Below are 23,219 nucleotides of genomic sequence, written 5' to 3'. Positions count from 1 at the left end.
TATGCGTGAATGAAAGCTTATGATCAATAAATAAGTAAAAAAAAAATAAAAATAAATTAAATTAAACTTTTTTATTTTTGTCGAATAAAATTAAAAAAATACCACTTAACCCCACCAAAATAAAGAAAATCGATTCACTTAGCTATTGACAGGCATGGGGTGAACAAATGTAATGTAAAAAAAAATAATGTAATCAGCGAAAATTATCTTAAATTTTAAAGTCTAATAGTACGAGGGGCACTAGAAAAGTTATCTACCTAGCAATGAAACAAAAGACGTACAATTTTTTTGATACTTATTTTTCACTTATAATTACACGAGCTTTTTTTTCGAAGTAAACTTGAATGAGAATTTTGTTTTCTGGCAATTTAACGGAAAAAACTGCTTCTGAAAAAGTTACGAGTAATTACGAGTATTTTTTGCTGGCAGTTTTTTTGAGTTAAATTGTCTAAAGGAAACAAAACTCGAATTAAAAATGTCAAGTTTTCTTCGTAAAAAAACCAGCTTGAGTGTAATTCGGTAAGACAATTTAATGAATATGTAAATCCGATGATGCATACCTACTAGATTCAGATGCTTTCAAAAGTTAGGTTCCGTTTTGTCGCTGTAATAGTTAGGGCAAACTTTTGTCGCTGTCATAGTGACAAAAACACCGCGGCTTATGGGATTTTTAGTGTATGAAAAAAATTGTCAATACAATTCTCCCCTACATCAATACACTTGTGCCATTTTTTCTCCAGTAAAAGTTTACCTTTGTAAAAAATGTTTTTTCTTGACTCTCAAAAAATTCGTCGTTGGCTACTTTTAGGCCATCATAACAGTCAAAACGGTGTCCTTGAAAATCTTTCTTTAGTAATCGGAAAGATAAAAGTTAGACGGAACCAAGGCCGGACTAGGGAGGATGGTCTGTCTTAACGAAGCTGCAAAATTGGTTTAATTTTAGCAGCTTTATGAACAGGTCGTATTGTCATGCAGCACAAACACTTCTCAATTAGAAAAAATAAGTCTTTCCTGGTAAATTGCTTTACGTAAATTTTCAACGTGTTTGCACATTTATTGTTGTCTTTTTTGACGTACATTTAATGAGAAGGATGCCTCTGATGTCCCGAAAAAACACTTTCACTTCGGAGATCGTCCTCGACGGATTCTCGTCCCCATCGTAACTGTTTCCGCTAAAATTTTATTGTGTAATGTGATAGTGTACCATCCTTATAGACGGCATTCATTCTCTCAAATATTGTTTCAGGTTAATGGCCCTTTTTTGGCAAAAATTTTATGGCATTGTGTTACTCCAAATTTTGAGTTACTCATTTTTCCTCAGAATTCCCTCTATAAATTGGAAACTAATTATCATAATTAACTCAAATTTTGCAGGTAATGTTAGAATACATGGCACTATTTGGATAAATTCTGCTTGTGCGTTTCAATTGTTTCTTTCTTGGCTAGGTAGATAACTTTTCTAGTGCCTCTCGTATTTATAATATGGTATATCTCGGTAACTAAGAAACTTTATTAAATTTTGTTTTACTATTAGTTATTATTTGGCATAACCTATCGTACCCCAAAATTATGCGTATAAGTTAAGACTCGTTTTTTACGCATCGTAGGCGTACGACGAAAATCAATTAAGTCCACACAATTAACATTTTTGAAAAAACGTATTTTTGCTGTATGTGTTTACTTTAAACTGGACTTACACTATTATACACAGTTCCATAGCTCTGCATTAACAACAGTTCGTTTTTCATGTCAAAGAATAAACAAATATGGACTTTATGGGTATAATAACTTTGCTAATTAAAATTAGCAAAAATTGGACTTAATTGTTTTTCGTTGTACTCCCACGAAATAAACATCATCCTTCAATTTTGCTCCGTTTACATGGTAATAAGTATTTATGCTTTAAGCTTAACGTTTTTCCGAATATAAACAGGCTCTTATAATTACACAACTTTTTCTTGTAAAATTTACCTTCATTAAAAAAAATTAAAAAGAAATACAAGTGCAGTTCTTCATGTCTAAATAGAAAAAATAGTCAACAATCAGTTATAATTAAAATAAAAATAAAAAATAAAAAAATATTTCACACTTTTCAAACTACAGGTTTAACAAATAATGAAATATGTGGCTATACCATGCATTAAACAAAATTGGAGGCAACATTTTCATTTTCAGTCTGTGTCCAAACGTCACTTAGTGGTTACATGAAACAATAATGTTAACCAGTTGTGACCATGCGCTATTTTATTCGTCTTGTAGTTTAGCTGCCTTTTCAATTATTAGAAAGATTATGTGACGGCGCTTAGACTTCGTCTGGTCGCCGAGGAGCCTATTTCAAAACGTACAAGTCCTCCGGGATTGCGCTGTGAATTATTAGCAGGCCCTCTTGAAGCGCACTGAGAAGCCTTCGACTCCGGTTGGTTTCTTGCAACTCTTTGCCTCCCAGTGGCGTTGGCGAAAAGCAGAATTATAGATTTCGTGGAGGCCACGAGAGAATCACAAACTTACTCCCTTTTCCTCTATAAAAAAAGTTTGAGTATGCATATGGAGTGGCCATCTAAGCAGCCACTTTATGGAAAGGCCAAATTTATAGGAATAAGAGTTGGGAAAGTTTTTATTAAAGTTGAGAGATGTTGATGGCGATACGATTTTAATGGAGCGAGTTGGACGTTGTCTCTATATTTTCTCAAGTCGGGCAAACTGGCGAATCTGATCGAAACTTGTTATACATATTCGATTTGTGGTGTGTGACTTCAAGTGTGAAGACGGATAGCATCGGTGTAATGGCGCCGGGATTGGACCGGAGAAAGTTTTCTCTGCTTTTTCGAGGATGTAATTTGCGAAATCAGACCTAAGAATTCAGACCCAATGTGGAAGGCATTTACGAGTATCTAGCAACGATGTTTTCATAGACAAAGTGTCACAGCTAAGACTCTTAATTGATATCTCTTCCTATTTATTTACATTAAATAATGCACAATACAATTATTATGCATTTTTAATTGTTATTTACAGTAACTCAGTATTTTATTATTTTGTAATCTTTGTTGTATTTTCTAAAAATTCCATTCCATTTCCATATTTAAGATTTATAAAGTTGGCATTAAAATTTGTTTGCAATTAAATGTACTATTATAGGTATCTATGTATATACAGAGTGCGCCAGAACTCGCGCCCCAGAGAAAAATTTCAAGTAAGATAAGATACCTACTATAAAAATGAAAAAAATGTTTAAAAAATTCTATCTGTCAAAAAATTTTGATATTTATTTTTTGATATTTGACATTTTTTTATGTCTATTTAATGATACTGATGATCTTGTATATGTTTTTTTACAATTATTTAGTAAAGGTACAAACATTTTGCCAATAAAAGCCACAAATAACATTGAACAGAGTTACAAATTAGGCTACAGCTTCCTTGTTTCCTCTTTTAATAGCCTATAGCAAAAAAACTTGGAAAATTATTTTTCTAACAGAAATAAATAGAGTCAAAGTGCAAACTCTAAACCCTCATAACTTCGAAATTTTTATAGATAAAATTTTTTTAACATTTTTTCCATGTTCCTGGTATCTTACTTTATATGGCATTTTCCTCTGGGGCGCGAGTTCTGGCGCACCTGTGATTCACGAAGAATAATGAGCCTGACCAAATTTTCGATGCACTCAACATTACAGTTGTCGCAAAATAACATGCGAAGAGTAATGGTGGTTGCATTGAGAATTTAGAATTTGGTAGGCTCATTATTCCTCGTGAATCACCTTGTATACTCTTAGGGTCGGTTTATAGAAGCGTCATAAGGTTAATTGCAATCAAACGTCAGATTAACTGATCACGTGACCAAATTGAACCAACCAGGTGCTCAGGTTCACGAGTTAATCGTGTATTAACTTTTAACAACGAATTAATTTTTAATTAGCTTTCTATAACCGACCCATAGAACATTAAAATTCGAATGTTCAGAAACAAAATTTCAGTTTTGAAACTCAATATTATTGAAATTCTAAATATGCAATTCTAATTTCCTAATTCGTTTTGCGCCCCCATATATTTGCCATTCTGGTATCTATATCTACAGTCGCGGCCGTTGAAAACTAAGACAATTTGACAAATCCAAAATTTTGCATTGTAAAGAGGCCTGAAACTGAAAATTCTAAAATGTCATTCAAATAATTACGAGTCGGTGTCGTAGAATAGAAAACATTACTTCAAAACAATGAACTTCAAGTTTGTAGACAGAAATAACTAATATTTTATTGCAGCACCATCCGAATCCGAAAAATTGAAATTGACATTGTCATCCTAGAAGAAAACCTAATTTACACTTTACAAATTTTTAAAATAGCAAATAGTATACCAAAAGTGAATGTCTTAGTTTTTAAGGGCCGCGACTGTATAAGTCTGAGACCCAGTCCTTGAAACTTTTTTGTTCGTCTTTTTGCTTTATACATTGACGCGGCGATAACATCAAGTACGAGATAATACATGGCGGCTGAGTACTTGTGGCACTTGTATCTGGTGGATATAAAGAGTTAGTGCTCTAGCTACTCCGTCTTTATTATAGAGAAGCACTCGCTCTTAAGAATTCGATACTTGATTGTAGGATGTATTGTAGCGAAGATGTTAGACTCCTTATTGCAACGACCTCTCATCCAATACACTTTTAGGCTCCTCGTGAAGGAGTGGCTCGATGGCGTTTCCAAGAGGTGCTCTCCCCGGATGACATTTTGCATATAGTGGCAGTGTGGAAAATTGCTAACGGGCCCCCAAGCAGTGTTTTATGTGTCGCATAAAATGAATATCAAACTGAATTCTTGTTAGATAAACGGGAAATTTTGAGTGAAATATTTCCGCGACGGGTTTTTTCTTATTGCAAACGTGCACCTGCAACTCTGGAACGAGATAAACGCCACAAATATAACATGTCACATCAGGTATGTCACAAAAGAAATTCCGTGCATATTCTGCAGATGCGAAGATGGTGAATCCTCTTTCCTTCGAATAGAATGAAGTGCATTACAAGAGGAAAGCTTCATCTAAAATCGCGTTTAGACCAGGGAAATGTTACAAAAATTCCAGGTCTACTGGTTGACAGATTGAATCGTCCTTAAAACGACTCTCTGGGCCCTGCGTCGTGCTCTCGACCCCAATTTTAATAAAAATTTACCTCAGAGCGCCGCGTCTCTAAAGCAAAGTTTAAACATTCATCTGTCAAGGAGTTTAACCTCTGATAATTCCCCTTTTGCTCTAATTGGAACACATTAAGATAAACTGATGATTCTAGAAAGTAGCATGTAAGTGTGCAGTAAAGCTTCAGAAGGCACAAGTGTTTCGAGAATTGAACCGCGTCTCTGGGGCAACATTAGCTGATGAGTGGAACATATTATACATTTCACTCTTCTTCATTGTATAATCCCTTTATCTGTTTTCTGCCTCTTTCTGTTCTGATTGCTGAAAAGTACTTAACACTTTAATATGCTAAGTGCACAACAAAAAAGAAACATGACTTTAAGTGAGTCTCTGGAAAATTAAACTTGAATCGCACGCTCCTCTACAAACTTTGACAACGAAATGTTAATGAATTTATGTTCTTAACCCAAACAAGCCCGCAGAAGAAAATTAAAATGGTCTACATTAATAATTAGGGCGGCTTTTTATGGAAATATATGTTTTTTCTTGTTAGACCCAAACTCGTTTCTACTCTTTTATTTCAAAAGAACTTTTTAAATTCTCAACAATAAAATGACTTTGTTAGTTGAAGTACAAAAGAAATGAAATATTAGATTCAAATAAAAATCTTTCTTTCTGCGTGGATTTTATTATGTTTTAATTAATCTGCCACCTTCAATATCAGCTAATAACAGTAATAAGACCTGACTTACCTCATTTTTCTCAAGATATGGAAATGCAAAAGGTTTACAACTATAAATTTTTTACGCCATTTGGTTGGCAAATTTACAATTAATTAAGTTCGTAAACTCATTTACTGACATAATCACCTAGATCTAAATATGTAAGTTTGTCCTCGACGTATATTATTAGATACTTACTCATTTTAGGGTTTGTGTGTGCTGTGAAAGACGATAAATGTTCTTAAAGTTTCCTCAGTTTCATTAGAGGTAAAAAATCTTTGGTGCAAAATTTTTCACTTTCAATGTGTAGTGTAAAACTTCGTTAACGCACTTACTATTTAATTCAAATTCCCACTATTGTTGTAGAACATTACCTAAACCTTATATTCTGACTATTTTGTGTGGGTTGTTTTAATTGTTTCGTATTTAACTGGTAATTTTATAAAATATTATTAATAATAGATTTATGATAACAACTTTGAATAGTTAAATATTTCAAATCGTCGTAAATTTAATCATAATTGGACAATTTTCACTCCAATTTATAAAAATAGTTTTATGTTTAAATTTGTAAACAAGGGAAAAGTTACATCTCTCGTTATGATTGTAATATATCTAATCAAAGTTCCTGGGGCTTCCCTTTTAGCCCGAAAACGTTACTATACATAATACATGACATGAATAGGTGAAACTAAAAAGATGAAGACGACAACATCACAAGTTTCATCCAGAATTTAATTTGAGAGCAATCCATTTCCGTCAGCTCCAGCATAACACCGTGACAATTCTCCATACACTTAATAAAACAATATTGTTTCCTTTCCAGATACAATGCTTCTGATATGGGCAACTTTAATAGTCCACTTGGTTCGAATTTACGCTCTTCAGTCAAATAACTGCGACTTCAACTCCATGTGTACGTGCACTTCGGACCAGTATGACCCAAGCCTTAAAAATATTCACACCATCACATGCTTGTCGATCCCCTTTTATAAATTTCCAAGTAAGTAATGCGACGCTTATGTTATCAATTAAGTGTTTTAAGCATAATTTTAGAGATAATTGTAACAAGTGTTAGACAATTTTTAATACGCTGGCGAGGTGTCAAATATCACATTAATAACTTTCAACACGATGGTTCGTTCATAATCAAACACCCGTTATTTTTGTGATATATCGTCGCAGTTTCGATAAAATTACATTTATCAAGTGCTTGTTAGAAAATTTCAGAACTAATTTGTTAATGTGTAATATTTTATTCAATTCCTTGATTTGATTAATGCCTACTTTTTCACTCGAAAGCCAAAACTTCTAAAGCCAATTGACAATGGATAAGCAATAATTTTTCCGTTAAATAAATATGCAATTAGCTCGTGATATCAATGATCATCAGTTTATAGATTTTTATTAAATATTTTTCCGTTTGTCATTTTTGTTTTTTATAATGAACAGTAACATAAACAAATTATTCTAACATTTATTGATCATTTATTCCGCTTTGCTGGCTTCTTCTTCACGTAAGCCTTGACGTAGAAGTCGGTGAACAGGTAAATCATGAGACCACATGCTGGCAAGTATGATAATAATATCCACTTTGGGTAAGAACACTCAGGATTGAGAAGGGGTATCAGAAATGTAACAAATATTGTACAGTGTTGAGCCTAAAAATTCTAATTTTTTCAAATCATTCAGTTTAACTATTCTTACAATTTGTATCTGAGTTAGATGCTTTTTCCACCAAATACTCTTCTTATATGATGGATCTACCAAAGTTAGATAATAATATAAGTACATGACTGCATGGACGAATGAATTAATAAATCCTAGAAAGTATAACTGGCCTCCGGGAAAATAGTTACAAGTGATCCAAGATCCGATCACCATTATAACGTGGTGATATAAATGAAGAAATGTGATTTGGTTGAATTTTTTACGTAGTACAAAAAATACCTAAAATTGTATAGTAGAAATTGGTTTACTATGTTATGATGTGGTACAGTGTCAACGAGATCCATTGCTTTTAGGAGAAAATACATATAATGTGGAAAGATTAGTATATTTTCAGTAATTGGAGTACATAAAATGCTGGTGTAGTTCCACATTATAATACCCTACAAAATGGTGATCACCAAGTTTGGATTTTACAGTTTTTTAAATCTTACCCAAACAATTCCAATACAATTCAAAAATATTTGTATCAAATTATACTGTTTCATTATATTTGTAATATCCTTAGCAGGTGAGTTTTTCATCACCTTTGGACCGTGGTCAAATATATACCAAAAATATAAAGATAAGAGTGTGATAAGTGGTATCGGAGAACCCATAAATGGATAATACCTGGTCCGAGTATCTTAAAATTAATGTGATTAAGAGTTGAGAATAAATTAATTAAAATCTCACCTGACCATTGCACTAATTTGCTATAACCGGAAACCAGATGTTCAAGTATAGAAGTCATTTTTATGAATAAGAGTGTCTGAACGTAGTTTACTTCTAAAGTTAAATCCAGTTAATTAGTAAAACGGTGACTATTGTTTTTGAAAAAATGTGGATTTGCAATTCAAATTCCATTTGGTGTGGATGACACAGGAATATTTGACGACACTTTTCTCAATGAAAAAACACTGCTTTGTGTGAATGTCAATTCACTGTGATTTAGAGTGAACTTCAATTGTTGTGATTTATAAGAAAGAGATATAACTTCTAGATATTTTCAAAAACAAATGTCACTTCAATTGGGGAACATCTGCTTCATATTGTCGCAGTTCAAAACTAGCACAAACTGGATTCGTGGAGATTGTTTTATTGAAAAATAATAACGAGTCAACTTCAAATAACTTATTATTTATTTATGGAGTTTCACACATTTTCTATAAAGAGTGAATTTTAATTAACTTTCTTAGGATTTGAATAAGCTTTCATGTAAAAATTTGTGAAGAGATAAATCATTAATGCGGCTTGAGTTAGGAAAACACACAATAACGGTTTTGGGTACGAGCAATTTGTATTGAACAACGGCAAGGCGAAAGCTGTAAAAATAAAACAATGTTGAAGCTGTAACAAACACATTAGATCATTATTTTACAAAAAAGCTATTTATCTTACAATTTGAAGTTGCGTGATGTATTTCTTCAACACACTGTTTCTATACGTGGGATCCCACGAGGTTAGAAAATAATAAAAATACATCACAACATGAACAAAAAGGTTCGCTAAACCTAAAAAGTAGACTTGGCCACCAACAAAGAATTTACATGTGATCCAGGAAAATACTGCCATCATGATATGGTGATAAACGTGAAGGAACGTTATTTGACTCTGTTTCTTTCGAAGGACGAAAAATATCTAAATTTCGACATTTTAATAAACTGCTTATTTTTTATTGCACTTACTGTATCTAAAAGATCAAAAATTTTCAGAAGAGTGTAAGCGTATTGTAAATTTAAAATTGCAAGGGCGTCAGGGTGGTTCGATTTATCCATTGGAGAACAAAAAATGTTTAGTTTTGGTAGCTCTTGCAACGCCTAGAATAATTTGTTACATTGCTTTATAGCAAAAGAGAGTTAAATACCAATAAAAAAATAACTCCATTCAAGATGATTTGTACCCAATTGTACACCATAATTATTCTTTCAAGTTTCATTGGTTGTCTGCTTTTCATTAAGGCCGGTCCAATTTTAAATACAAAACTTGCGTAAAATGCCAGTATTAACATAACTGGCAAAGGAGAGTTCATTAGGAAGTAATTTTCGATTCGAGGATCTAGAATTTCATAATTAAATATTTTTGATTCATTTTTTTTTTAATTCTCCTACCTGCGTATTGAAACATGTCTGGAAAATTGATGTACTCCTGTTCTGCAATGTGATCCGTTTAGTTTTCGACTGAACATTTTGTTTTCAATTCGTTGAATTTTAATGTATGATGGATAAAATATGTATTGAGACGTCAGAGTACAATGGCATTATTTCCAAATAACTCATTGTCAATAAGAAGTTAAAACTGTGACACTTATACGCAAAATTTGCTGTCCTCGTTATAAATTTTGACAGAGTGTTTGCACAATCCTTAAATTCAAGCGTATAAACAATTTATGATATTTGTTTGATTTCGTATTATGCCAGAAATTCATTTCCCTTGTTGGGATTTAATAACTTAAATTATTTGAAGTGAAATTTCGAATTTGCTTCGCATTCCACTCAAAATTAAAGAGAAAAAATGTTAATTTAAATAATTTAAATGAGTTGGTAATGTAATACCGGATATAATATTAGCATTCATAATTCAAAATAAAAAAATAGAATATAGTTTTGAAAAGATTTGTACTGGAGATCTTTCAGTCATTGTTCTCTAAATACAGAATATGTGGATCCTTTCTAATTAAATTAATTAAATTAAAATTTTTATTAAGTAAAACATAAAAGAAATACGATGATTTTACAGGATAAAACTAGCTTTGTCTGAAATTACTTGGTATGTCTACCTACATATTATGTATACATACTATATTTGAACAAAAATAGGATTGCAAAATACCTAACGTTAAGTTATGGACGTTCAAGGCTTGTTATACTTCTCCTGTAGTCTTATTTGGGAACATTCAATTTTATACAGTTATTTTAAACGATGATCTTGATCCGGATGTTATATGATTCTTGAAGTCAACCACTTATCCTTTTTATCCGATTTCGGGTATATTTACTAAGGCATATACAGAAATAGTCTTTAGCAATTCTTTCGAATAGCGTTGAACAACAATTTTCCTATATGTTTCTAAATTTTAACTAGGTATATATTTTTTTATTTTTCGTGACTTGTAACAACAAATCACAAATGATGATTTAATTGTTTTCTTCTGGTTATTTAGCAAATGCAGTAATATTCATAACAAATAACAACCAAACGGAAATGGGACAAATGGCAAACATTAGTTTTCTATTGGTTTTAGCATACACAAACATCAACATGTTAAACAAACAAACTGTTGATGTGAACATTTAGGATTTGCTTTTGTGACAATTGCAGCGCTCGTATTTTGCTACGATTTTGTGGACATCACATTTTTTCCTATTACGATATACGATAATAATAAAAGTATGCAAAATACTAGTGGTCGACCACACAGAACATAATCATCATGCAACACCAAAATTTTAATCTATTAGGAAAACATATTGAGTGTCAGAAAGCAGAAAATTTTACACGGCAAATTTAGATATTTTGACCATTTTTCTTAAATTTACCTTACATGTATAATTCCGGTTAAAAAACAAATTTGTTTAAAAAGTCGCGAAGGTAACTGACAAGTATATATTAATGTAACACTTAAAACTCGTGGCGTATTTAATAAGCTCGACTTTGATTTACCTTCGAATAAAAATAAACAATAAAATGATTTTTAAAAAAGCCATTTTTTTCTAAGACAAATTCACTTGCACTTGCTTACTGGAAATCGAAATGCAATTTCTTTATACATTTCAAATTTACAACTTCTAGTCCTTGACTTTAGTTGAGAAATAAAGTAAATTGAATTTTGTTTGACTAAAATCTCAACTTCTTTTTCAAATATCTACATTAACTTTCCCTCACATTTTTTATATACAGGGTGATTCAAAAGTGTCTCGAATGGTGATACAAGACTTTCAGCTAAGAATAAAAATGAATTGAGATTTTTTTTAAGCCTTTTTTGAGGAAAAAACAGAACTGTCAATTTCCATTTTATTATGTAGGCATCTTAGCTCTTTTGTTTCCAATGTTGTCTCATTTAATTTATTGTTAAATTTGCTAGTTTGTTAAATGTTTTGTGCACCATAAGACCCAAGTTGGTAATTTTTTTCAACAGCTCTATGTTCAATGTTGCAAGATATGCTATTTGCGCTAACTTAACTCAAGAAAACATGATCTGAATGGCCAAAAACTTAACCCAAAATTAAACTTTTGAAAAAAGGTCTCAACAATTTTTTATCATGGGAATTTTAACTCCTTTATCACCACCCAAGAGATGATCAGACACTTTTGAATCACACCCTGTAGGTATTTTTTTATATGTTTTAGTGGATTTAGTTTTTGGCCGCTACAATACTGGTTACCTACCTAGGAGAATTAATTTCTGATATAGGGATGTGAATATGTATTTTGTAGTTACGAAGTTTTACTCTTTTATTTTTCTTTGTTCGTAAATATAAATGGCCAAATTTAATGGCATCGGTCCATTTTGTTTTAGAACAAACGAGCAAATTCCGTGTCCACCTTGTTAACCTCCTTTGTGCCGTCCGCTGAGCCAAGCGTTTCACAAGAGGTGACCGCCACGCTGTGGATGCAATCACCGTCCGCATTTTGCAGCTTTAAATTTATTTCTTTATTACACAAAGCTTTTTTCTCTCGCAATTTGGCCCCAATCCGAGCAAAAAACTTTGGACGACTCGTAATTAACCCTCGAAACACATCACGGAACAGTTGAACCGTTGCTAAAACAATTGCTCAAATGAAGCAATAAACTGTGCACAACACAATCGTAAATGTAACGCGTTGAATCCTCGTGGTATGTTGCACAGAGGCACATAAGGTCACTTGATTGGGATTCGTCGGTTCGGCATGGCCGCAAACCGACCACGATGGCCATTACAAACACGAACATATGCACAACGCTTCTGTACAATCCCTCGTCGACTCGCTCCTTTACCACTAATCTACAGCAGGAAACGGACTGAAATAATGCCCTTTCATGATCAGCAAAACTCCCACATATCGTCACAAAGGGCACACGCCTGTTTTTACACGGGCTAATTGAATGCCTACACCAATCAGTTTAGCCACTGGCTCGAATTAAACGAAACGGACGGCAATTATGCAAGTTGGATTGAAACAAAGCTGCAGTGACTAGGTTTTGACGTCGTTTTGCTCTCTTTACATGGTTTATTTTATTCAAATTGATGCACCAGCTTTTTTCACTAAAATCATGTTTTATACAGGGTGTTCCGACTAAACACCACAAGTTCTGACAGTAATATTTACTCGGTATCAAAAAATTTTGTACGCAACCATACTGGGGTTATTTTCAAGATGTTGACACTTCCTGTTATACTTATTAGAAGTGGGTAACTTTACTATTTTAATTAGAAACCTATGTTTTTTATCGCGTTTTTAGATTACTCAAGTGATTTTGAGAGACTTTTTATCAGCTTTCCCTATACCTAAATTTGATTTCAAAATATTTAGATTTTTTGAAAATTTTTGGATTTGAACTTTCTTCTCCAAAAAATGATAGCTTTGCTGTTTTTAACTATTATGGAATCGTATTTGGGCATTTAAAAAAAAGTTTGATATTTCTGTGAAAAGACGTAATAAACTGATTATCTAATACAAAATAGAAATAAAAATATTATTTTTATAATTTCAAAAACTCTTTTTAGTCTTCTTAGTACTACAACCTCAATTTTTTTATTGTCTATAAAACTCTTGTTGTATTAATACCTTTTTGTTACTTATTTTGTCAAAAAAAAAACAAATTTTGACAAGTTATTACCATTCGCATATTTTTTGGCCCCTAGTTTCTTTATTATGAATCACGTCGTTCTCTCGTAATTAATGAATCTTGTATAAATCCTATAAACTTCTCAAGAATTCCTCCCCTAAAATATGTCAGGAAGGATCAACCTGTACTTCCCATCCGGTTTTCCTACGAAGAAATAAAAATGTATTAACGTTCTAAGCCAGTCCGTAAATCCGACAAGCTCTTTCTTGTACAGATGAGAATTAAGTGATCCCCGTTATCTACCACTTACATTAGTGTGGCGGCTTTTGTCAAATTATCACGAGGACCTTTCATTTCCTGACGCAATCATGGAAACGTTCGCCAATTGTTGTGATATCCTTTGAACTGTTTTCCAAACGAAATGTTCACGGTGTGACAGGTTTCAGGATGCTGTTTCCAAATGAATAGTTTTGATAATCGGTGGTAGATAATTTTACCAATTACTTCTTAATCAGTTAAACGATTTCCTGTATTTTTGAAAGAAAATGGTATTTTTTTAATTTGATTATCTAAAGACTATTTTTGCGGTAAAATATCCAGTTTAAGAAACCTTTTGAGGTGATTTACACTAAACGGGGATTAATTTTAATTGAGAGCAATTAACATTAAACATTAACGACATTTACTTTACACTTCATTCAATGCTATTGAAAGTTTTTGAAGGTGAGCCGTAGTATAATCGTAAAAATAGTTAATTTACTTATATGGTTTTCTAGACGTAAAATTTTGCGTTCAACACGATTCAACCGATTAAAATACTCTACGATGCAAAAAGTACTTAAAAATATGTAGTTCGACAACCTTTGTCTAGGATAAAACAGGGAGAGATGACGCACCTTTTGAAAAACGCGCCAAACATCTACTTTTTTTTAAACAGAACGTGGTTCTAACATAATAACAAACGCTTTAGGCATTAAACTTTTATTGCATAAATTCAACGGCCAAATAGTCTCAAACATTTTTCATAAAAAAATAAAAAAATAAAAATAAAATACAAAATTCTGAATTTGGCAATCTCTCCCGCACCCCATGGGTGAGACGACGCATTGGGTGAGGGAGAGATTGCTAATAGGGTTTCAACACAATCTCGTAAATTTTCGGCAATTGTCTTCTTCCCACAAGGCATACAGTAGTTTTTAGGTGTGTACGTAACATGAAGACACCTGTGGCAAAATCAGAGGCCGGCAATTCTTGAATGTGGTTACACAGCTTCCTTTCTGCATCTTCGCCCAAAAAGGGTGCTCCGCCTATACTCCTACATTTAATGAATTTTTCTTTTGCTAAGCGTGCACGTAGTGTCCTATCAGGGATATTGTAAGTACGTCATCTGTCCTGAAACGTTAAGCGTCATCTATCCCAAACCCATAGGATAGATGACACACCTGTTTAGGTTGCAAGAAATTCCGAGATTTGGCAATTGCTTTGTGAATGCAGCTTCTACTATAACCGAACTCTAAACTACATTCGTCAGAACGTCGCCTTTTAGCGAATTTCTAATAAACCGTAGATCAAGCTAAATATCTTGCAAACTTTTGTAGTACAACCAACGATATATCACCAAATATCTTGCAAGACTATTTATTGCACTTTTACCACGATTTTTCCTGAACGGCAAGGGTAGATCCTCTACACGTGCCTTACTTGGGCAACTAAGGCCACATGCACCGATTTAGCGAATTATCGGACTGCGTCGTCTCTCCCGCCGCGTCATCTCTCCCTGTTTTACCCTATACTTGAGATTCGATTTATAACATTACTTTTACATTTTATTTGACATTCATTTCCGTTGATTGTTTTACAAATACGTTAACTATGCACCTTTGTATTCTATTGGTTTCCTGTAGAAATGTAGACCAAAATCTTCAAAAGATTTTTTTTAAATTTAATCTTTACATTTATTCAAAATTAATTCATTTTAAAATTTATGACTGATCTCGTATTGAAATTTGTTTGCTTTAATTTGTTTTTCCACCATTTTTAATATTCTTATAAATTTTTCTTGTTTGTAAATACCTACTGCTGCTCCCATTTTTGTGATCACCCACATGTTTTATGTATTTAATCCCATGCCTCCAGCATACTCTAACTTATGTATTTATTCCTCTTTTTCCTTTTATACAGCACACAATTCTTGCAGTTCCTCCTACACTCATTTCAACAGACTCCAAGGAATCGTATTTTGGCCATGTTATTTTTGTATAATTTGTGCTTTACGACGGCATTCGCATTTTTTTAATAACGTTGTACTTTCCTACAAGAAGCACGTTTTTCCAGCATTTTATTAACCTGTTTTAATTAAAACATTGTTCATAAAAATGAAACGACCACACATATAAAACAAAAATTAAGAGAAAAATACATCTACTATTAATAATAAACAATCTTTTAGCATAATTACATTACAAGCATTTGCGAATATTCAGCATGAACTTGAAATTTCTGATATAAGAAAGTTGGAAAATTTTCATCTTGATGATGGTCAAAGTTGGAGACAAGTTCAAGGGCTGTTAGACCTCAACAGCTTTTCTCCACTTGTTAACTGACCAAAATCTGTCACGACTACACCGTAAAAAAATTCGTTCAGGACGAAAGGATATTATGACATGATGAAAAAGCGCAGTTGTGCCACATTAATTTATTTTTGTAGCTGCTGTTATGGTCGAGGGCAAACGCGACAGAACTGCGGATTATTACAAAATTTACTCTCCACCCAATTATGATATTAAAATGAAAATAAATAACTGAATACAAGAATAAAAATAATTTTATTTTGTGTTTTCCATCAAATTTTAGAGGAAATTTAAAGCGGTTCTTGTTACAGCTGTGTACTGGAAGTTCAGCTTTTCTTCACTTGTGTAATAAAATTTTTAGCGAAAATCGCTCTACTACATATATCCGGCAATAACAGAGCTCATAAAAATCGGATAGTAGGACAAACATCAAATATTTAATGGGCTATTTCGTCCTCGCATAAATCTAAATATTTATTAAACGATGATTTTAAATTTAACATTGCCTAAAGGGCAAACTCGAGAGTATAGAGAACACGCGTTTTTAGACAACTTCATAAATAACAATCGCACTTGTTATATTCCCATAAACCTTTTATTTTTTCATATTCTTAAATTGAATTTTTATAAAGCAATTTTAAATAACATTACTACAAATTGGCGTATGATTTTACTAACTAAATATTTGACGACTGTAAGCATAGGCTGTAACTACAAGTGTGTGGTCTTTCTGAAATTTTCTTAGATGCAACCAAAAACACTAATTTAGTAATTACACTTAGCACAACTGTCAAGACAAAGTTTACAATACTCAAAACAATGCAATCTTGGATTAGTTTTTTCCTTTTTTTAATTACAAGTCTAATAAAAGCTAGAACTTTTTTTTTTGGTTGCATCCAAGAAAATTTTAGAAATACACCACAACTGACTCACCCTGTATATTTTGTGGAAACTATAGTTTGTGAAACAAGTGCAATGATACCTACAAGTAAATGTTAATTGCAGTAGTCAATTTTTATAAACACATAATTGTAATGAAGGTAGACGCTGACAGTGCTCAAGAGATTTCATCTAACGAATGACAATAACTGTTTTAACATAGCAACGACTTTTCTATCGAAATTTTATTCAAAGTGGGTAAGATGGCCATACATCAAACAGGCCTCTTGTGTGTTTTTTGGGGAGTCGATCAAGCAAGCTGCGAGATTTATCTGTCCGCAAGGTGATAAATTTTCATTTATGGAAAGTAAAACAATTATAATTCGATATTAAGTTGGTGAAAAATGGTTTCCTTTATATTGCGACAGGCTCATAGATCAAAAAACCAACTCCGGGGATGGCCACGACGGGTCAGATAGAATTAATAGATCATATTATATGAAGATATCGTCGTACATTACGATCGGTAAAGCAAACACGTTTGCTTCAACCGGAAATATCGCAATAAATTTCGCATGAACATGTCTGTACCCGAGCATCGGCCAAATTGGAAAATATAAAATTTAAAATCACTGGTAAATTTGGGTGATAAACAGCTTTTATGTCGAGCGCCAAAAATGAAACCGTAACCTGATATTTTCGCGGTAAAAATTCTTGAAAGGTTTATTGGTTATAGCAACACGCCTAAATGAGTTTTAAAGACTTGTTATTCGAATTTCCGGTCGTCACGTTCTCGGTCAAAGTTTAAAATTGTGTCGATTGCGGCTATTCCAGGCAGCGTGATGCCGGAGCTGAGCTGGATCGTAATTAAGATGTAATTGTACAGGGGAAGCGCCAACTGTATTAGGAAAACTTTTGTTTCTCCGTTATTCTGCAAAAGTCGAGTGGAATTTTGTGCACTAGTTAGAACAGTTGGGCTCGAGGTTCGGAATTGAGTTTGCGAGCTCCCGGAAACGAAAGACTTCTGAAAGATAATCTTAGGAATTCACAGAAGATGCCGGAATATCCCGTACTTCACTATTAATAAAAATAAACTTTGTGCCAGCTGATAAAACATTAAAGAAGGTTGCTTTCAACTTCAGATTTCATTCCGATGGCACTTAAAAGTTTGCGATCAACGCACTTTTGTGTATTTTAATTCCAAGTTTGAGTGAGGCAATAACGAGTTATGAAGGGCTTCGCCTGTCATAGCGCATCCGAATCTTTATTAGACCTGGAGAAATTGTACTGAAATATTAGAATTTATCTCTGGACGTGATCTGATAAAAGCGGCTTATCCGTCCAATATCGAAGCGTCAAATTCATGGGACTGGATAATAATTTCTCAGCTTAATGCCACCAGAAGTAGTTACATATTTTCTGACATCAATAACGACGAAATGAATTTTTCCCTGATTTTACTTGCACTTCCAACGCACCACTCCTAGTTTCAAATTTCAGTCTTATATAACTAGTTGAGTCCAATTTAATTACTCCAAGTGTGATGATGTAATTTCAGAGTATTGAAACAAACTTTAAACTCCTATATATTTAGAAATCTTTTGAAGACGTTTACTGGATGAATTAGAAATGATCAAATTTAGGAAGTCTGTATTAAATTTAAATAAAATAAGCGCTTGCTACTATTTCAAACAAAAATTTAAACTTGGGAAAGTTTACTTAAAGCAACTTTTATAAAACGTAAAAATAGAAACTTTTCACTCTGTAAAACTTCTAAATGCACCGCAGTTTAAAACTTGATATAAATTTCTGAAACTGGTAAAAAAGATTCAAAGCAATCTCGTCGTTGAAATCCTTTACATTATTGTTTAATTCATCTTGCTTTTCACCAAACGAATAAGTGAACGAGTTTACTGTGTTACAAAACTCGAATCTAATAAAGAACTCAAAATTAATAATAGTAATTAATTGGTTGATTAAAACTAATAATAATAGTCTCAACATTTTTACGCAGACAAATTTTCCAGTTGGGTTATCGAAATTAAAAAATAAAAGATAAGGATTTATTAATCTGAAATTTAAAATCTGACACTTGTCTCGATTATTGCTCACATTAAGAAGCTAAATACACATTCTTGCGTGTACTTTTGAACACAAACAAAAACATGCTTTTTCTTTAGTTACTTTTGAATATTAAAAAAAGAATGAATATGTTTCCATAAGGATCACAAACGTCTATTCTCAACGGATCAGCATTGCTGGCATTTTCTTGACTTTTCTCAGTTTACATTGCAAATATTCAACTTGTGTTTATATTTTATTACATACAAAAAACTTTATAAAGTTTGCAATCCGGCTTAAATAAATTATTGTTTCATTTCTTTCCATTTAACATTTACTTTCAAACTGACACGTATTTGAAAAAATGCCACATGAATTTAATTTGGCGGAGAAGAAGCTAAGATATTTCATCCCTTGACTACAAACCATTTGGCTCTGCTGTAAATTGCGAAGGTGTATTCGTATTGTCGCCATTTCTATTACCCCCGATCATTTCGATCTTGTCTTGAGCATTGTCTGCTAATGCATGCATGTTGGCGGAAACGGCGAGTATTCTCGGCGCAAATCGCATCATATCATCAGACATTAATACTGCCAGTTCCGGTATGAGCCCCGTATCATAACGGTATCGCCGTACTCTATTCATTAGGGTTCACCACCGCCGCCACCGTTGCCGCCACCAGATCAATTCCGTGCGGACATGGTTAGGTGTGTTTAGTCAGTGCTGCGTGAGTCCACCGCACTCATTTGTTCGGACCTGCGGTTCCCCGGAGTGCTAAAGCACTTTCCAATATGTGGCCTCCGGAACGCGATTTGTTGCTTTCCGAGGTGCGCCGCGCCCCGATAAATAGAGGTGCTACCCTATTTCGTGAAATATCGTCGAGGGGAAATATTGACAACAAAAGGAAGGAAGCGACGCCTGCTGATGATTCTATTTTACAAAAATATTTTGAGCTGATTATTCCTTGAATGGAGTGACGCAAACCAAAACGCATCTTTTTGCACAGAATCACATAACGAAGGATTTCAAACTTGATAAACATAAATTAGATGTTTGGATGTGTAAGAGCAATACGAGTTTTCTCTTTTTTTTATCATAATATCACGTTCTGCAAACTTACATTTCCTACTAATGACTATGACATTGTTCCCGAAATGGCGATGACACTATTCAAAACTTTAACAGTTCATTAAGATGATTATAAAAGTGTTCTAATGGCGCACTTTTACAAACATTATGCAGCTCTATAAAAATTAAATTTGACCTTTTCTCCAAGAATAAAAGTCAATGACAATATAAAAATAGCAGACCTGCTAACAATTACTTAAAAAAATTCAAACGTCGAGGCTAATAATTGATCCACTAATCAAGTCAAAAATGGATTAATAAGACCACAATTTTGTGCACAAATGCAGGTTGCAATGTTAATTAAAAAACAAATAGTGAGCTTAAGGTAGGAATGGGATTTATTACTGTCAATTGTGGATCAGAGGTTTTAATTTTTAATTGCTATTTCATCTTATTAAAGTTACAACAAGGATTAAGCCACACAAAACACGAAGTATAGTAAAGTAAAAATTTCGTTTTATAGTCTTTACACTTATTTAAATTGTTCGTATTGTTTCGTAATTATTCGTAATTTTTTAGTTAACAAATTGTAAAATTCACATGGTATTTTTTGATAAAATTTCACATTGGTTATGGACACTTTTCAAAAAATTATGTTGCAGTTCAATGTACTGTTTCTTCTTATCCATGTAAGATTATTTATTGTGCAAACACTATCTGCTTATGTCTACATGTAACATTTTTATTGAAAACTGTGTTTTATCATTCCTTGTCTGATGTTGAAGGCGAATGACGTACATACATACATAGTTTGTGGTTGAACACCTGTAAGCCTTCACAAGATGTAACATTAGATTTAGAGCGTCAAACATGACAAGATACTGCAGCTTACTAATCTAACTATCATACAACAATGTGTAATATTCTGTATAAAAGCCGAAAAAGTGTAAACAGTTTCTCCAAACTCAAATGCGAAAGGTCAAGTCCATGTCAAGTCTGACATAGAAATACTCGTAATTAAAAAGCCCGCTTGTCGCTATTAATTTAAAGATGACTATCAGGTTCTAAATAAAGAGAAAAAATTGCCGGCCTGTTGGGTATGTTGTAAACGTCGTTTATTATTATTTTATCAATTTGATTATCAAATATAAACAACGATGTGTACTTCCACAATTGTGGGCACAATTTTTTCCGAAATGTTTAATAAATTCTATTATCCTCCGGTTCAGACAACTTCTTTGATTAAGTTCAAACATGTGTTCGAGCCCGGGTAGCTGTCAAAAGTTGTTCCTTTATTGGATTAATATCTTAGCTCGTGGGTCGATATCACAAGGAAAGTATATACCTAGTAAACGCATGAGGCCATTCACACCTTAATTTAATCACTGACTTTGAGATCAATCTTAAGTGTTACGGCCATAATTAATATTCGGAACTTTGAAGTGACACTCGAGATGAGACTCTTGGTAATGGAATTTGGCAACTTCAAGGATTGACCAAGACAATGCCAGTATTTTCGCAATTCGTCTCAATTTTTCACTCTGGTTGTTCCAGATTTACCTGCAGAAAGAAGCATTAGCCAACTAGAAGTGGTGGGATCGAAGACTGTCAGCTTGGAAGCTGAGAGTTTGGCAGGATGCCAAGTTCAAGCTCTCGTCCTGGCCAATAACCGCTTGCAACATGTGGCGGATCGAGCATTTAGGTGAGTACCTTGTATTGTTACTGAATACTTAACAGCTGCTCATTTCTCGCGAATCGATGCTCAACACCAAACACTTTGTTATCTCGCCTATCTTAACCGAAAGGTCAAGACAATTACGATTATGTCAAAAGCACCTGATTAATCGCAGTCTCACAAGAGATAATCACGATGAATGGCTCTTTCTAGATAGATATTTATTATTTAGTGGCGCAGAAATACGAGATGATCTCCGGATGCGATAAACTTTATATCCGTTTTCTATTATTAAAAACCAGCCAAGAGAGTGATTAAATAAATGGAAAAGTAAAAATATGACATTTCAATTGTATGWGGGCAACATCGGTCTTGGTACATTTCCCTATGGTACACTATATCAATTCTGGTGTTTTATAGAAACAATTAGACATTGGGTAAAAATCGGTATTCTGTGCACTTGCTCGCAAGATACATAGTTATAATGGTCTGAGTACGTTTCTTGCGCGTGTCTAAAAGGATGGTATTACACCATGTTCATTGTTATTCAAAGCGAATCGTCCATCTGACAATCGAAAAAGTTGGCATGCTGTGACTACCGGTATTTTTTTGCATAATTTATTTTATCGGTAGGAGATTTATGGATCAACTCTGCTTTAATATGAAACTATCTATGATTCGACGTTGTTCATGTAATGATGAATGACAGCAGTTTAGATAGTCGGGCTTAACAGCATCAGTTCGACTCCAAGCATAAAACTGTTTCATACCTATTAAATTTTCTCGCATAATAAAACAGACGGAAAGTCTTATAAAATTCTTGTTACGGGGATTAGGTTATTACTATGTGGTTGGAATTACGCCAGTATAACAATGTAACTAAAATTAGTTTTAGTGTTAAAGTGATTTATTGCTGCATTTAAGCATCACAATTTGAAGCCTGTTACCTGTTAGGAGTGTTAAAAAGAATCAAACTGTGGAACAGTTGTTTCATGGATAAAGGCAAATCAAAATTTGTTGATTGTCAAAATTTGAGCTACTTTGAATTCTTATGGAAACTTTTCTTAACCGAACTTGGACTGGATGTCAAAATCTTGACGGTCTACTGTTAGATAAAAACACGTTAATTGCAAACCTAAATAGATGCAATGAGAAGAAAATGTAGCAGACTAATAAACATACAGGGTGTTTCAGAACTCGAGTTCCAGAAAAAAATGGGATATAACGTTAAGATACCAGGGACATAGAAAAAATGTAAAAAAATGCTGTCTATAAAAATTTCGAAATTACTTTAAATTTTGCATTTTGACTCTATTTATTTCTGTTGAATTTTCCATGTTTTTTTGCTGCAGATGCTGCAGACTTCATCTTGACAAACCGAGACTAATATGCATATTAGTTACGTTGCTAATAGCAACTGTCCTATTAGTCACGGGCTGTAATGAGCTTTCTGTCATTTAATTTAATTTTTAGTTTAAGTAAATTTTTTGTGGTAGTCGTAGAAAAAGTATAGTATGTAACATATAATAATAATATGTAATATATATATAATATATATATATAATAGATCAATAATACATATTCCGATACGAACTCGATTACAAATTTTGAAAAATTGAATAATCTTCTCTAGTTT

At 33.1% G+C, this 23,219-nt stretch overlaps 3 protein-coding genes across 7 annotated transcripts in view; 1 reads left to right on the top strand and 2 right to left on the bottom strand.

The window, feature by feature from the left end:
• LOC123014101 (chaoptin-like) overlaps nt 1-23,219 on the top strand; it is a 116,190-nt gene that overhangs the window by 72,279 nt on the left and 20,692 nt on the right. For 3 of the 4 annotated variants that reach the window (XM_044412987.1, XM_044412988.1, XM_044412986.1), the window contains 2 exons: nt 6,679-6,855; nt 21,463-21,610. In XM_044412987.1, coding sequence (XP_044268922.1) covers nt 6,684-6,855; nt 21,463-21,610 — 320 coding nt within the window. In that variant the 5' untranslated portion in view covers nt 6,679-6,683. Of the gene's footprint in view, nt 1-4,806; nt 4,935-6,678; nt 6,856-21,462; nt 21,611-23,219 lie in introns of those variants that run through there. The other variant, XM_044412989.1, reaches the window with a different exon arrangement.
• Nucleotides 7,318-8,540, bottom strand: LOC123014102 (elongation of very long chain fatty acids protein 4-like). Of its 2 annotated transcripts, none has more exons than XM_044412990.1 (5): nt 8,256-8,540; nt 8,015-8,205; nt 7,850-7,963; nt 7,560-7,802; nt 7,318-7,513 (listed from the first exon to the last, which is right to left on the bottom strand). In XM_044412990.1, exons 1-5 carry the CDS (start codon nt 8,311-8,313, stop codon nt 7,337-7,339), a joined length of 783 nt encoding a protein of 260 aa, XP_044268925.1. In that variant the 5' UTR covers nt 8,314-8,540; the 3' UTR covers nt 7,318-7,336. The 2 variants fall into 2 exon arrangements, with proteins under 2 accessions (XP_044268925.1, XP_044268926.1); XM_044412991.1 differs by having other exon boundaries at nt 8,261-8,365.
• LOC123014103 (elongation of very long chain fatty acids protein 7-like) lies at nt 8,684-12,506 on the bottom strand. Its single transcript, XM_044412992.1, has 6 exons — nt 11,949-12,506; nt 9,671-9,712; nt 9,427-9,617; nt 9,248-9,379; nt 8,961-9,200; nt 8,684-8,909 (listed from the first exon to the last, which is right to left on the bottom strand). The coding sequence occupies exons 2-6, from the start codon at nt 9,684-9,686 to the stop codon at nt 8,742-8,744; spliced, it is 747 nt and encodes a 248-aa protein (XP_044268927.1). The 5' UTR covers nt 9,687-9,712; nt 11,949-12,506; the 3' UTR covers nt 8,684-8,741.

Source organism: Tribolium madens, unplaced genomic scaffold (genome assembly GCF_015345945.1).
Source record: "Tribolium madens isolate multiple individuals breed KSU strain unplaced genomic scaffold, Tmad_KSU_1.1 Scaffold_97;HRSCAF=244;Tcas5.2_LG3a, whole genome shotgun sequence".
NCBI classification, from domain to species: domain Eukaryota; kingdom Metazoa; phylum Arthropoda; class Insecta; order Coleoptera; family Tenebrionidae; genus Tribolium; species Tribolium madens.
The sequence above is the reverse complement of the archived record's forward strand: the minus strand, read 5'-3'. Positions and strand labels throughout refer to the sequence as shown.